The sequence below is a fragment of the Choristoneura fumiferana genome, chromosome 5, assembly GCF_025370935.1.
Source record: "Choristoneura fumiferana chromosome 5, NRCan_CFum_1, whole genome shotgun sequence".
NCBI classification, from domain to species: domain Eukaryota; kingdom Metazoa; phylum Arthropoda; class Insecta; order Lepidoptera; family Tortricidae; genus Choristoneura; species Choristoneura fumiferana.
Window position 1 is genome coordinate 7,546,178 of NC_133476.1, and position 16,625 is coordinate 7,562,802.

The 16,625-nt window shown below is 37.3% G+C and overlaps 1 protein-coding gene across 4 annotated transcripts; it reads left to right on the plus strand.

The window, feature by feature from the left end:
- Window positions 1-422: 422 nt before the first annotated feature.
- Window positions 423-5,429, plus strand: LOC141428029 (uncharacterized). Of its 4 annotated transcripts, none has more exons than XM_074087715.1 (5): window positions 423-1,524; window positions 1,783-1,971; window positions 2,081-2,201; window positions 2,901-2,916; window positions 3,825-4,065. In XM_074087715.1, the coding sequence occupies exons 1-5, from the start codon at window positions 1,036-1,038 to the stop codon at window positions 3,964-3,966; spliced, it is 957 nt and encodes a 318-aa protein (XP_073943816.1). In that variant the 5' UTR covers window positions 423-1,035; the 3' UTR covers window positions 3,967-4,065. The 4 variants fall into 4 exon arrangements, with proteins under 4 accessions (XP_073943816.1, XP_073943815.1, XP_073943813.1 ...); XM_074087714.1 differs by having other exon boundaries at window positions 424-1,524; window positions 2,859-2,916; XM_074087712.1 differs by lacking the exon at window positions 2,901-2,916 and having other exon boundaries at window positions 426-1,524; window positions 3,825-5,429.
- The last annotated feature ends 11,196 nt before the right edge of the window (window positions 5,430-16,625 follow it).

Here is a 16,625-nt window from a genome sequence, read left to right on the forward strand (position 1 = left end):
AAAGCCCAGCGGTTGTTATTTCAAGATTTTATCCCTATCCCGTGGGAATATCGGCATAAAAAGTATCCTATGTTTTAATCCAGGTTATAAACTAACTTTCCGCCAAATTTCATCCAAATCCGTTCAGCCGTTTAAGCGTGAAAAAGTAACAAACATACTCACTCACTCACTCACAAACTTTCACATTTATAATATTAGTAGGAAGTAGGATTAACCAATGGAAATTTACAGCATTTAGATACAGTTTATACTAATGCGCTGTCGTGATCGTGAAAGTTGCATTGCATTGCGGCGCTCGATTGATCATTACGAACGACTCGTTGGCTTTACGGCCTCGCAATGTAATGCAACTTGCACGATTTTTCTTGCAAGTCTAAACCAGGGTTAAGGATATACAATTTTTATGGATTTATAATATTAGAAAGGAAACAAAAATTAATCACTGAATTATTTAATTTAGTTCTAAACAGTAATAGAAAGAGAGAAGAGAAAAGAAGAGTTCCTGCAGTTTAGTGCGTGCACTGTTGTGTTTCGGCGTGGAGAGTAAGACAGCTGGTGAAATTACTGGCACTTGAGGTATCCCATATCTTAGGCCTCTAGGTTGGCAACGCATATGCAATCCCCCTGGTGTTGCAGGTGTCTATGGGCGGTGGTGATCTCTTACCATCAGGAGACCCACTTGCTCGTTTGCCATCCAGTAGAATAAAAAAATAAAATAAACAACTACGGTACTTTTCAACCGACTTCAAAAAGTAGGAGGTTGTTGTTGTGTTGTTGTATGTTTGTTCCGTCAGAAATCTGTCGTTTATGAACCGATAGGAAACTCTTTATTCCTTATTTTGTGAATAATATTTCTCTATATTGACTAAAATAATTTTTTCAAGTGCTCTTTCAGTTTCATACAAATATTCCGGCCAGTTTGCTTATTGCAGACCTACTTGGGAGTCTTAAATTTTTAATACTTAAAAGGTACCATATTAAGTATTAAGATAGTACATTTATTCTTTCAGGTATCCACTCGCTGCGCCGCACTTGATGTATGAGAGGGTGCTACCATCCATGCGGAAGTGGAGGCGCAGCACACAGCCGGCGGTGCCAGGAACATTGCCGGAGTACAGCCGGGCATTGGCAGCACATCCTGTGTTTGGCCCAATGCATTTGGCATTAGTAAGCGCAGGTGGGGCCAGCGCAGTGATTATTGGCATGCCCGGCTTCGCAGAGTGCTTGCGGGAAAGCGCTGTCCTAGTAGCGGACGGCACCTTTTTGACGGTCCCGGCCGGGTTGCAGGCCTACCAGCTACTCACGCTGCACACAGTCGCGATGGGACAACATTATCACCCTGTTGTTGCGCTCATGGAGAATCGTAGGCAACATTTGTACCGAGCGGTTCTTCAGAAGGTGTGGGAGTTGGCCGGCAACCCGGAGCCGGAAACCGTATTAAGTGACTACGAGCCAGCGCTGCAAGGCGCCTTGCGAGAGGTGACAGACGCGCCACTACAGGGGTGCTATTTTCACTTCCTGCAGGTACGTAAATACTTGTTCATGTTTGATGTGTTGTAACACAGTGAATCTTTATTGTTATGTAATGTTTCTAAACAAAAATAAGTTTTTGTTAAAAAATTCACCATTAGTGCAAGCTTTTGCTGACTGTACTTTTTGTTGTCCTCCAAACTACATTTCCGTACCAAATTTCAAGTCGATGCCATTAACCGTTGAGGTTTAAGGTAGGGGACAGGGTGCTATAGCCGTATCGTAGTAAAAATGAAGTCATCTCATCAACAGGCGTTGGTAAAGCGAGGGAGGCAGGAGCACGTCCCCATGCGCCTGGTGCGGCTGTACGCGACGCTGGCGCTGCTGCCGGCGGAACGCGCGCCCGCGGCGTTCGCAGCGCAAACAGACGCAGCAATGTTTTTACAAATTCCATTGAATCATGCGTACCACCTATATTTCCGGGATTATTGGATGAATATAGTGAGTACCTAAAACAAACAAATATTATAAGTTTTCCACGCCTTGATGAAGTTTGTGCGTAACCGATGCAGAGATCTGATTTTTTGGCTTAATTTAAATTATTTTTCAGATCCGTCCTGAAACATTTTCAGTCTACCAGAAATCACACAGGACTTCAAATACAGCGGAAAGTTTCCACGCGTACTTGAAAAAAATGCTGGGAGCTTCGCCAAATATTTGGCGGTTCACGCGTACGAAAACTTATTTTTAACATTTGTAGTTCGAATATTTTAGTCTATTTTTAGTTAATTTTTAGTGTATTTTGAAAATAAGTATATTAGAAATTCTGTAGTTATTAAATATATTATACTCTCAGAGTAAGGAAAATATCATTGACAAAAATTTTTAGTAAGGAAGTAGGTACCTACTTGTTTGTGCAATGCCTACAGGGCCAATTCGTACTCGCAAGTACGTATAGGTACCTACATGCAGTCCTTTCTACAGTCTCTCTCACTTTATAGCCTGGTCATTGTACAAGTTTTTTTGGAAATAATTCGATATAAGGCTATTTTTTTTGTATACGGCTTGTACGTGTAATTTTAAGAACCTATATTTTCGAATCCACCAAAATTTGGTTCCGGAAAATCCGGATGGCAAAAAGAAATACCCTAAAATAGGTGATAATTTACTGTCAAAATATGTTTGAATAATTCAGTTTTTAGACCCGCAAGCTGAATCCACCAACATATCTAACAGGAGATTTAAAAAACTAATTGTTTCTGATACTATCTCTTATAGCATTATTTTTTTCTAGACTAGACCATACTCAATTAGAATGAGCGTAGATGTAGTAGTTAGGTATGTAGTAATTTTTTTATTTACATGTACCTATTTGATATTTTTTACAGACTTGACAAGTATATATTTCCAGATATTTTCATTTTCAACAGGCTCTAGACGAGCAAGGTAAGTTGTCATTCTATTTTATATCTCATATCACATAATGTGATTGCCTACACTAGCTTTTTCACCTGCTTTGACTACATGCTTGTATTTTTATATTCGAACTAGCTTTTATGTATTTTTATGTGTATCAAATATGTGTAAATAAATGTTTCTCTCTCTCTCTACCTTTTTTTTTCTGCGGCTTCGCTCGCGTTAAATTTGGAGTAACATCCATTTACTTTCTGCGATCCTTTTTTTCGTGTTTTGATTTATTTTTCGGCGGATTATATGGAAATACAAATATAGGCAGACGTTTTTAGGGTTCTGGAGCCAAAATGGCAAAAACGGAACCCTTATAGTTTCGTCATGTCCGTCTGTCCGTCCGTATGTCATGGGCATTTTACTCGAAAACTAAAAGATGAGAAAAGTAGTCTATGTCAGTCAGGGATAGTGTAGTTTTCTATACAACTTCAGTATAGCTTGTTTTCGTAAACTTTTTTATTTTGGACTAAGGAATCACGCTGTCCCATACAATCTTCGCCCCCCTTTTTCACCCCCTTAGGTGTAGAATTTCGGAAAATTATTTTATTATCGGATGCCTACGTCATACAAAGAACACACCCTCTAAGTTTACGATTAGCGGTTTAGGCTGTGCGTTGATCCGTCAGTCAGTCATTCAGGACAAAGCATTTTACATGTATAGATAGAAGATATGTACAGTAGATAACAATAAAATATGCTTAAAACGTTCCGTCTCTATTACCTACCCAATTATTACCCAAGTCTCTATTACTACCCAAGGCATTGTTAAATTTCCAGCCTAAATGTCATAGTTTGATTGAACATTGCAGACTTAGTTTTAAAACTTTTTTAAAATATATATTGCGTAACACCTAGGTTTATCGTTGCATATTTTTATTTATTTTCAGAGGTATTGCAGCAAAAGTTTGCCGTGTGCGCATCGCGGCGGCAGGCCAGTCTCGCCGGAGCCTATTTACCGCAGAGGCGCGCCCGCCCTGGCGTTCTGGTGAAGCAGAACGTCGTGGCTGGCAACCTAGAGGCTCTCGCTAGGGCAACCATCACGCTCCGAGAGTTTCTAGTGATGACCAGCCAGGCCATCGTCGTGGGAGCTGGTCTAGCAGCCAACGACGTGCCGGACGTGGCAGAGGAGGTCGAGGTGGAAATGGATGCAGCCGTCGCTGCAGAGTCCCGACCAGCCACCCCAGAACACCAGGGCCCGGCTCGCTGCGGCGTCTGCCGCGAGAACCCGCCCGCACGGGTACTGATACCGTGCGGGCACACCTTGTGTGGCGACTGCCTCAACGGCGTAGAGGAGTCGCTATTCGGCACAAGGTGCCCATTTTGTCGCCGAGAATTTCAGAACAACATAGCTGTTTTCTTATAAATAATATTATAAGTAAACAGCTATATTGTTCCCAAATATTCTATTATATTGGCCTGATACGCAAAACTTACTAATAGCTATCTTGTTCACAAGAGAGTATTCAGTATTTATTTATTGCAACACTTTTTCAAACAACCTAAAAACATTTGCAAAAAATATAAAAAATAATACTTTGTTTTGCGTATTAGGTCAATATAATAGAATAGGTACTTAAAAACCCGACTGCTTTAAAAATACCAATAACCAACCATAAAAATTTCATTTTCAATACAAGCTTTTTTGTTGACTGTACTTGCTATTTCTTTTTGAGCTAGTCACGATTTGAATGGGTCCCACTGTTTAACTTTAGTTAGTTCTAGACCACTAGACTTGTTTTCTTCTTATTAGTATTTTTTAATGCAGTCGGGTTTTTTTTTAAATTTACTGTTAGATTTTATACTTTTTGATTTTTCTGTGTAGATTTATAACTGTTATATATAACCCATATTATAATTATTTAAAATAAGCCAATTTTTAAGATCAGCTAATTATTAGCTTTCATTTGATACCTATAATTTTATTGTTAGAATACCTAGATTTTTTTAAATTCTTCGCCATATTTTTTTTGCTGACGCCTGCCGAATTTCGGTTTAAAACGCCTCTAGTAAATTTTAAATAGCAGTAGAGTAGATAGATAAGAGGTTGTTAAATTCGATTGCCGACACCTGTTCACACACACTTTTCAATCTATCTATCTATCTATATCTATATAAATAAAAATGAATCGTAAAATGTGTTGCTAAGCGCAAAACTCAGGAACGGCTGGACCGATTTCGCTAATTCTTTTTTTGTTACGTTTGTTATTAACAAGAGAAGGTTTTTATGAAACAAAAATTACAACGAACGGGGGCGAAGCCGCGGGCAACAGCTAGTGATTAAATAACCCTTAATATTACCTGTATTCTCCATATTATACCTGTCTTTTCTGTAGGTACCTACTGTTTATTATATATATTAGTATTATTGCGTTTATATAATAATAACTTATTTATTAAGACCTATAGTATAAATGTTTCATTTCCCAAATGTTTTAATTGCCCAAGTCATGATTTTCACTAATTCAATAAAAGTTTGTTTTTAAAAATGTTTATACTTTAATTTTTTACCAAAAACTTCCGATACCGCGTATATCCTCTTCAGCCGCAACGCTTCAGAGATACGCTCGTCGACAGACTTGGCTAAGAAAGAGGCGCCGTACAAGCGATGGCCGCCGTTGCACAGAGCGCACGCGACAGAAGGTGCTCCAGCCAGATGGCGCTGAAATTGCAAATGATTTTGCATGTGATTTTTCTGACTTATGAAATTTGCGGAAACTATTTTTATGTTCTTCCCATTTTATGCTAGTCAGGGTGTCAAGTTTTGCTGAGTGAGTGGATGATCAGGGTCTCCCAAGATTCCGATGGCTCACCCAGTGTGTTCAATGCACGTAATTTTTTTTAACCATGATCAAATACAAAACATAAACCTTTGGCGGAATCACGATGTAAGTAGGTACTGGCGGAATATTAAGCAAAGAATTGAAATGATTACTAATTAACCGTTTCTCATTGTTGTATCTCTAGCAGAGAAGACCCCAGGCCTCTTTATAATTTGCTGCGGTTACTTCTAAATTGCTGATGACACGAGACGCTTCTTCTTCAAGGAAAGAATTTAATTAGTAAAATTTATGAACTGGTTCAATTTTGATGTTATTATGAATAAGCGAAGTCAAGAAGTCCCAATACTCGAACCACTTGTAATAAGTAATGTAATATGTAATAAAAGAAAAAAAATATCTTTTTAAAAACAAGCTTTTATTAGAAAAAATAAATGAACTAAAAAGGAAAAATAAATTTAAGTAACATTTCGTCACTACTTTGAAAAAAGCTGGTATCTCAAAATCGATGATCTTTCAGAGTGAAGTTAATGAACATTGTTTTAAGGGTCAAATTTGTTGACGTATTGATTTGAGATAAGAGATTTTTTCAAAGTAGTGACGATTTGTCACATGTCTATATGTATGTAATGTAGTAAGAATGCTTTAGGTTCAGGATAACCTCTTAAGTGGTTACTCGTCATTATAAGAAAGCGTGTGTAGATAGTTAAGTTCCAGAGACTGTAAAATATATAGGTACCATTTTAAAAGCTTGAGGCACATATGTACACTATATGTGATTCAGTTGTACTTCGGTGTCACGTCGAGTTCACCAATGTTCCGTAGCAGGGGAATGAATGAATCTTAATCCAATGTTTTCAAACTACAAATGTATTTCATTTCTCAATCAAAACTAAATGAAAGTACAGGTAATGCGTGCGCGCCGCGCGGCGTTTCTTGAGCCAATGGAGCGAAAGAGAAACGTCCGTCGCGCTCACTTCTGACACCAGGCCGCAACACAGTTTACAGTGATGTTGTAACTGTAACAAAGTTGATTCATTCAAAACTAAAGGAGTAAGACCCTTTTTACTACCACGGACTAAGCAGCCAAAATTTTAACACGCGATTTTTCGAAAAAATAGTCTTTTGAGATGTGGCCGTATAGCAGGCATGGAACGAAATGTCACGAATAAATGTTTTTCTTTCTTTTCTTTCAATGGGTGGTGAAATAGCTCTTTAGTGTAGTAATATCTATAGTTCGTAAACATTTAGTAGCTATTACTGTTCAATAGATACAACCCTGTGACAGACAGACGGAATGACGGACAGATGGACGGAAGCGTGAGCGTGCAGTGAGTCAATGCCAGGGTAGGCAGCAGGCAGCTGCACACCCCCAATGCACATTGCAGGACGCAAGGATAGGTGGATCGTAGTAGTAGTTAGTAGTAGACTTATGCAACAGGGTCGCTTTGGGTAGAGACCCCCAAAAAATACCGTACCATATAATCATAAAAATCCCAGAGTGACATCCTTAAGAGTTGGCGCGGCGCGGGGACGGCAGCGCGTCTGGCGGTGTTAGTTCGAGTGTGAGCTCCATGGCCACGTGCCAACATCAGCTAAAAAATACAATGATTCGATTAGGTATTTGGAGATCAATTACCACTCATTTACGCCAGCGTGGACGCAAAAACAGCGCAATCATGCGGCGCGCCGTATCTGATCGCTCGGGATCGATGTTGATACGCGTATATTATATACACTCGCGATCGGATACGCGTATCAATGTTTTGATACTGTTTCACGATACGAAGTTATGATTTGATACGCGATACGCCTCGCTAATAATATAAAAGACGAAACAGAAATTAATAACTTGAAAACACAAACTGAAATATAGATGCACAGAAAAACCAGAAAAATAAGACCAGCACTGGGAATCGAACCCAGGTCCTCGGCATTCCGTGCCGTGTGCTATACCGATACACCTCTGCTGGCCAACGGAACAGACACGAATTTCCCCTATGCACCACATATCTCAGCTTGTTCGTTTCTTATTTAGCCACTTAAGCAGTGACGCTAGCGACATCTATACCGCAGCCCTCATCGAGAAACTTTCGGGATTCTATTGGAACTAACCGCTCACCCGGACAAGAAATATTTCAAATTCAAATTAATTTATTTATTTTGTCAGTATAGGTATAGTTAGGTGCCAAACAAACAAGAGCGCAAGCTATGATGTGCCTGTCGGCGTACGTAATCATTTGAAGAGACCTGGCAGTAGATTACATAACATAAGATAGGATCTAAAGGTTAATTCAGATGACCAAATTAATAACAGCGCATCATAATGAAAATTAAATGTCACAAAGTAAAATACAATAAATAGTTTCCCTAACTCTAGTCTTAAAGTAACAAAATGATATCATATTATTAAATGTCAAAGGGTGAGATATCGTTATTAAGCAATCAAATTAAGATTGTTTTTTGGAATCTTTTTGTATTTTTTTTATTTTAATTCCAAATGTTTACTTTAAGGTCTTAAATATAGATGCACAGATCTGTGCATCTATATTTCAGTTCGTATTTTCAATTTAGGTTTTACGGGATGACAGTAAAAGTAAAAATTTGGAATAGAGTCTACAGTAGCGGTCAAAAGTTTAGGTTCACTCTGTAATTTCGGTTAAATGAAGCCGTGTCAGTACTTAACCACGAAAAACTTTTTCACGAAAACTTTTTCACGAACGACTTTATCACGAAAAAACTTTATCACGAATGAACTTTATCACGAAAAGACCATATCACGAAAACTATTTCACGAAAACTTTTTCACGAACGACTTTATCACGAAAACTAAGTCACGAATAGACTATATCACGAATAGACTTTATCACGAAAAAACTTTATCACGAAAACTATATCACGAATAGACTTTATCACGAATAGACTTTATCACGAAAAATGTTTGAAACTTCTTCACGCTGAAACGGCTCAAGGGATTTAGATGAAATTTGGCAAAAAGTTAGTTTATAATCTGGATTAAAACATAGGATACTTTTTATTCCGATATTCCCACGGGATAGGGATAAAATTTCGAAATAACAACCGCTGGGCTTAGAGCCATGAAATTTGGTATGTAGGTAGCTGGACCTCTGGAATAACACATAGGTTATTTTTCACTCCGATATTCCCACGGGATAGGGATAATATCTTGAAATAATAACCGCTGGGCTCAGAGTCAAGAAATTTGGTATGAAGGTAGCTGGATGTCTAGAATAACACATACGCTAGTATTTATCCGGACAATCCCACGGGATAGATTTGTAACTAATGGACCCCGTACATCTTTGTATTATTATTATTATTTTGTAATTTTTACTTTAATTGAATACTGTAGTTTTTAAGTATTTTGCGGTTTTCACAAGTTTCTTGCGGCGCCTTCTTCTTGGCAATGATGGTCTTTCTCAAAGCGCTGCTTGATTTGTACGAGCGAGCGAAGCGAGCGAGCAAGACGGTTCGGAGCAGAAGCGACTCGGATAGGTTAGGTTCAGAAGGCTAAGGCGGGAGCGAAGCGGAGCGTAGCTCCCGCCTTAGCCTTCGATGTTAGGTTTTTTTTTATAGCAGCCCGGATAATAAAGGAAATAGATAGATTAATAACAGAAAAAAGCAATTTTAATCAATAATCGCAATGTAAGTTGTCAATAACACTATTTAGTATGGATTATGTATTTAGATATTATATGTAAGTATTACATAAAGAAAACGGATGAACTAAAACAATTACCTACTTTTGCTCACCTGCAACCTTAATGATAGCTACGTTTATGCAAGAAATGTGTGTTCATGCAGTTCCTCCAACTTCACACTGCAAGAACACACACAAATCACAAAAATCCATCTAACTCAAGCAGAGCTCATCTTCAAATTCAAATTAATTTATTTGCGAAACAGCAATTCATAGCTAAATATAGAACAAAAATTGGTCAAGTGCGAGTCGATTGTTCTAGTGTTAAAAACAATAGGCAAACATAGTGATGACAGTGCAGATTTGACGAGCGCTTTATTAAAGTTGGCTTCATTGAGGTTTGTGGTTCATAAATTTGGCACAAAAACAAATAAATTAGACAGTCACTAATTTTACTATCGAAACCTGTATAAAACATCATTAAAATCGCAAACCTAAAAGTAGGTAAATATTCAAACGACATAGCTAGCCGTTGCTAGGCGACTCGGCCGCCGACAGACAGACACAGTGGAGTCTCAGTAATAGGGTCCCGTTGGCACCCTTTAGGTACGGAACCCTAAAAAAGAAGAAGGCAATAGGAAAACTGCATTGATGTCTCAAAAACCGTTGTTTTCACTTAAAAAAAAAATAGAAAAATGCGTGTTTTTGCAGGCGGATGGAAAGATCAGCAAAGTAGGTAAGGCTTTACAAGTTAACGAGTAGTTAAGTCTTCTAATACTTTTTTTCTACTCTTGTAGGTACTTTAATCCGCACATTATAATTTCACAAACAAAATAAAGAAGGCGCTTTTTAGGGCTGATTTAAAGGTCTATTGTCTCTGGTACTGGCTACTAATTATGCGCTAATTCACTGAATTTTTAAACTAATTTCAAACTAATTTTAACTCACCTACCTATACAATACAATTACTCTTTATTGTACACCAGAAAAAGTAAGCTATACAGAAAACAGGTACAATGAGAGAAAAAAGCAATAGGCAGTCTTATCGCTTAAGAGCGGTCTCCTCATGGCAACCTTATTTCAGAATATTAAAACGCAACAAAAATACACCTACACATACATATATCGTACAATATAATACACGTCTAAAATGAATATAGGCGTGAGATAAACAGCCACATATAAATCCATACTAATATTATAAATGTGAAAGTGTGTGTGTTTGTATGTTTGATGATTAAAGATTTTATCCCTATCCCGTGGGAGTATCGGGACAAAAAGTAACTTATTCCAGAGGTCCAGCTACCTACATACTAAATTTCAGGGCTCTACGCCCAGCGGTTGTTATTTTGGGATTTTATCCCTGGGTATCCCGTGGGAAAATCGGGTCAAAAAGTTATCTATGTGTTATTTCAGACGTCCAACTATCTACATACCAAATTTCATGTATCTAAGCCAAGCAGTTGTTATTTCAAAATTTTATCCCTATCCCGTGGGAATATCGGAGTAAAAAATAACCTATGTGTTATTCCAGAGGGCCAGCTACCTACATACCAAATTTCGTGGCTCTAAGCCCAGTGGTTGTTTTTTCGAGATTTTATACCTTGTTATCCCGTGGGAATATCGGGTCAAAAAGTTATCTACGTGTTATTCCAGCAGTCCAACTATCTACATACCAAATTTCATGTATCTAAGCCTAGCGGTTGTTATTTCGAAATTTTATCCCTATCCCGTGGGAATATCGGAATGAAAAATAACCTATGTGTTATTGCAGAGGTCCAGCTACCTACATACCAAATTTCATGGCTCTAAGCCCAGTGGTTGTTATTTCGAGATTTTATCCCTGGGTATCCCGTGGGAATATCGGGTCAAAAAGCTATTTACGTGTTATTTCAGACGTTCAACTATCTACATACCAAATTTCATGTATCTAAGCCTAGCGGTTGTTATTTCAAAATTGTATCCCTATCCCGTGGGAATATTGGGATAAAAAGTATCCTATGTTTTAATCCAGATTATAAACTAACTTTTTGCCAAATTTCATCTAAATCCCTCCAGCCGTTTCAGCGTGAAGAAGTTTCAAACATTTTTCGTGATAAAGTCTATTCGTGGTAAAGTCTTTTCGTGATATAGTCTGTTCGTGATTAAGTTTTCGTGGTAAAGTTTTTTCGTGATATAGTCTGTTCGTGGTAAAGTCTTTTCGTGATATAGTCTGTTCGTGATTAAGTTTTCGTGATAAAGTCTTTAGTGGTAAAGTTTTCGTGAAAAAGTCTTTAGTGGTAAAGTCTATTCGTGATAAAGTTTTTCGTGATAAAGTTTTCGTGATAAAGTCGTTCGTGAAAAAGTTTTTCGTGAAATAATACTAGCGCCAAATGAAGCTATAACACAATGTGTCAATAAAAGTATTTTATAATCTTTTAATAAATACAAAAACAAAGCTTATCCTCTAATTTAAAACCACAATTAAATAAATAAAAAAACAGTTTTTGCCAACTTTAGACTTCGAAATATCCGCCTTTTGCTTTCAACACTGCCGCACACACTTTCGGCATTCGCGTAATTAATTTTTGCAGTGTCGTTGCCGAAATTTAATTCCAACAAATATGCAGGTATTCCCAAAGCTGTTCTTTATTGGTTGGACGCATTTTTCTCACACTCCTGTCCAATTCATCCCATAACAACTCAATCGGATTGAGGAGGCCAATCCATATATTTTAATTCTTTTTGTTTTTCTTTCTATGAAATGTAGTTCTTGCACAACTTCGAAGTATGCTTGGGATAGTTGTCTTGTTGAAAAACAAAACCTCTGCCTACAATTCGTTTTCCAGATGGATATGCGTGACGTTGCAAAATGTTATGATACATTTTCTTATCCTTATGCCATTGACTCACGAGATCACCAACTTTATCACCCGCAAAGCATCCCCAGTCCCCATAACCGATCCTCCACCGTGCTTCACTGTTGGCATCACGCATAGCTTTATCATTCGTTCGCCTACTTGTCGTCAGACATATTGACGACGTCTCCCCCCAAAAATTTCAAACTTCGATTCGTCAGAAAATAAAACTTTAGACCACTGTTCAGACGTCCAGTTTTTGTGTTTCTGAGCCCATTTCAACCTCATATCTTTATTCTGACTACGTAACAAGGGTTTTTTGGCAGCAATACGACCTTTTTGACCATAGTTTCGCAGACGCCGTTGCACTGTCGAAACCGATACTCGCTGTTCTCGGATGGCGTTGAATTCTTCGCAATTTTCTGGAGCAGTTGGAGTACGTTGGCGTTTGCTCTGCACGCAAATAAATTGGTCTTCGCTTTTAGACGTGACTTCTGGCCTACCTGATCGAGATCGACTGCAATTAAGACCGGTTTCTTGTTTTCGTTTCAAAGTACTCACGACAGCGGTTTGAGATACCTTCATTTTTTCAGCGATTTTCCGCGTTGTGTAGCCCTCATTTGACAGAGCTACAATAACAGCACGAGTTTCGACACTCAAATCGGCTTTGCGACCCATTTTAAATGATGTCTAACTCCACAAAATCTCATAGGAAATACAGGAAAAAAATATTAAATGGATCAAATTTTCCGAATAACATAAAACGCTTCCTGCAAGAGGTATTTTTATTGTTATTTGGTAGTCGTGGGAACAATTAAACGTTTGAAATTCAAAATATATTCTGAACATAATTTAATATGATAACCTTATTTCGCAGAGTGAACTTAAACTTTTGACCGGTACTGTGTAGTACTGTGTATACAATGTGACATACCAAAGCCCTTGAGTACATTCTTAACATAGATATATTGGTCCAATTTTAAAATAGGTACCTTAACTCTATCTCTAGTTACTCTAATACTCAAGTAATTTTGTACAGGCTCTAAATTTTTAATACTGAATTCTTGCTCTAACATTTAATACAGTCTTAATAATAGAGCTATTTGACCTGTAAATTATATAAAAATCATCCACATATAGAGCTATAATAATTAACTCTTTAACATTTTTAAGGTAATAGACACAGGGTTCACATTTACTTTGAGTAAATTTATTTTTAGTTAACAAGTCATTTACCTTGCAATACCACATTCTACTAGCCTTTGTAAAGCCTTTAAAATTGTAAACAGACTTTATCTTTATTATTATTATCACTGAAACCTTGTGGCTGCTCCATATAAATGACCTCATTTAAACTACCATTTAAAAATGCAGTATTTACATCAATATGGTCAATGTTTAAATTATATTCATTAGCCAAATTAAATAACAATTTCATAGTAGAGTGGCGTACAACTGGGGAAAATGTATCTTTATAATCTACCTCTTCTTTTTGTGTAAACCCCCTCGCTACTAATCGAGCTTTCAACTGCTGGAAACTACCTGAGGCGTCGCATTTCGCCTTGAATACCCATTTGCATTTTACAATTTTTTTTATTTTTGGGCCTATCCACTAATTTTCAGACGTTATTCTCGATTAAAGAGTTGTACTCACGTTTCATAGCGTTTACCCACTCCTCACTGTTGAGACTGCTTATAGCTTCCTTGTAAGTTTGTGGCTCATCAAGAAGTAAATCCTGAGCAAGTAGAGATAAGTCATAATCAGTATACCTTTTTGGCGGCACCGATCGTGTACTACGAATCGGACGAGAACTAGAAGACGAGCCGACCTCGGCTTCCCCTCCAGCTGATCCCACGCACGGCGACCACACTGGCTCTACACCTGCGCCACCTGCCGGACACTCAGCGGAGCTGTCCTCATCGTTGCTCGTGTCACAAGCATCTGCAAAAATAGATGATGTAATATCACTGTTATTTGTTATTTAACTCCGACTTATCTGACTCACTATTACTGCTCATTTCATTATTATTAATTAAATTCGAATTAAAATGATCACATAATAAATTAGGACCATTCAATAATATAAATTAATTATTATCATTAAAATTATTCTCAATATTATGTCCATTATTAAAAAATTGATCTTCTAAAAATAAAACATCACGGGATAAGAGAATATTTCTGGGATCTAAAGGATCCGCCAACCTGTAACCTTTAGTGGTTGTAGAATAACCCACAAAAATATATGGTTTACATCTGACATCCAACTTTTTCCTTTTGACACTTGGGACAAGTGCATAAGCCTTACACCCAAACACTAGAGGTGAGTAAGGATGATTTTGGACCCAGTCCACACTTCCTCAGGTATTTGTCCATCTAAAGCTGCTGTGGGAGACCTATTTTTGAGATAAATAGCAGTCATCACTGCTTCTCCTCAGAACTGCTGTGGAAGACCTGACTGCTGAAGAAGAATTTTGGTGAGGACAGTATGGTACCGTAGTCTGATGCACAATCCCCTCTTTATATAAAAAACCCAGAAAAAAAAAAAAATATTATACTCTTACCCATTATCACTTCTAAGACATTTAATTGATAAACCTGTCTGCTTCTCTACAAAATTTTTAAATTCTATGAAACGGTTACATACCTCTGATTTATTTTTCATCACATAGGCGAAGCTCTTCCTGGTGAAATCATCAGTGAATGTGACAATGTAGTTCGCACCACTCAAGCTGCTCACTCGCAACGGTCCGCATACATCAGAATGCACCAGCTCCAGAGGCTTGGTTGCTCGTTTCCCTCCATTTTTAGGAAAAGGTTTAGCAGCTAGGTTTCCTGCAAGGCATGGTATGCAACCCTGCAGTACCTGTCCATTCTGAAACATGCAACATAATATACAATCTTTTTGTATTTCTTGTATGAGTAACAAAAATTTGGAATTGATATAAAAAATACAAAAAGATTTCAAAAACCAATCTTGAAACTGAAATCACATACATTGGTTTTTATTTTATTTGTGGTTGTTATATTTACATGAAGAGAACGGTTGATTAATAGCTTAAATGAGATGATTATTTTAGTTAATTTTTGTCAATATGAAAGTGGACGGCGACAGTATCGTGCGCTAAAGGCTCAGTTAGTAAGTGTGTTGCTGCTACATTGCCAGCATTTACAATATTAGTAGGATCATCGGCAATACGCTCAATTAACCATCTACACTTGATTTCTCGTATTTTATTTATTACTGAAGTAGCCTTTTACCCACGACTCCGTCCATGTAGAATTCAGTTTTCACAACTTTGCCATTTTCCGGGATAAAAACTATCCCATGTCCTTCCCCGGGATGCAAACTATCTGTATCCCGAATTTCATCTAAATTGGTTTAGCAGTTTAGACGTGATGAAGTAACAAACAAACAAAGAAACAGATTTACAAACTTTTGCATTCATAATATTAGTAGGAAATGCGAAAGCTTGCGAGTATGTGCGTGTGTGTATGTATGTTTGTTACCTTTCACACTAAAATGGCTAGATGGATTTGGATTAAATTTGGCATGTAGATAGGACATCTGGAATAATACATACACTACTTTTTATCACAATATTCCTAAGACCATGATGAATTTTCCATTTCCAATAGCAATTATAGAAGGGGCTTAAAACTACCACAAAAATGCATGTTTGGCAAATATTAATCCTATAAACTTATGGTTTGAAGAGACTCAGGAGACTGTAACTATAGCAACGAGTGACAAGAAAAAGTTGATCAACCCAATTTCATATGAAATTAATGTTTTTACAAACTATTTCCTTGCTTTCTTTCATCTAAATTATAAAAGCATTTGCATACTTAAAAATTGTTGTTTTTTTATAATATGTAAACCATCTAGTAATTTTATGTAGTCCAGTAAATATTCAGAAACTATTATTTACAGTAGGTACCTACTCCTTTTGAGCACATAGCTAGAGGGCTGGATTATGCTCATGTCATGTTTATATATACTGTGAGCATTGGTTATTCTTTAAATAACTTTTTTGGTAGAATGATCATTGATTGGTAGAAAGAGTTATTGTATTGTAATGTTATGTTAGGGATCATATATTAGGGAACAAATAGATACATTCCTATTATTTATATATATATAAATATCAAGGGACAATTCACACCAATTGACCTAGTTCCAAAGTAAGCTTAGCAAAGCTTGTGTTATGGGTACTAAGCAACGGATAAATATAATTATATAGAAAGATACATACATAAATACATATTAAACACCCAAGACCCGAGAACAAACATTCGTATTTTTCATACAAATATCTGCCCCGACACGGGAATCGAACCCGGGACCTCAAGCTTCGTAGTCAGGTTCTCTAACCACTAGGCCCTCTGGTCGTCTATATATATATATATAT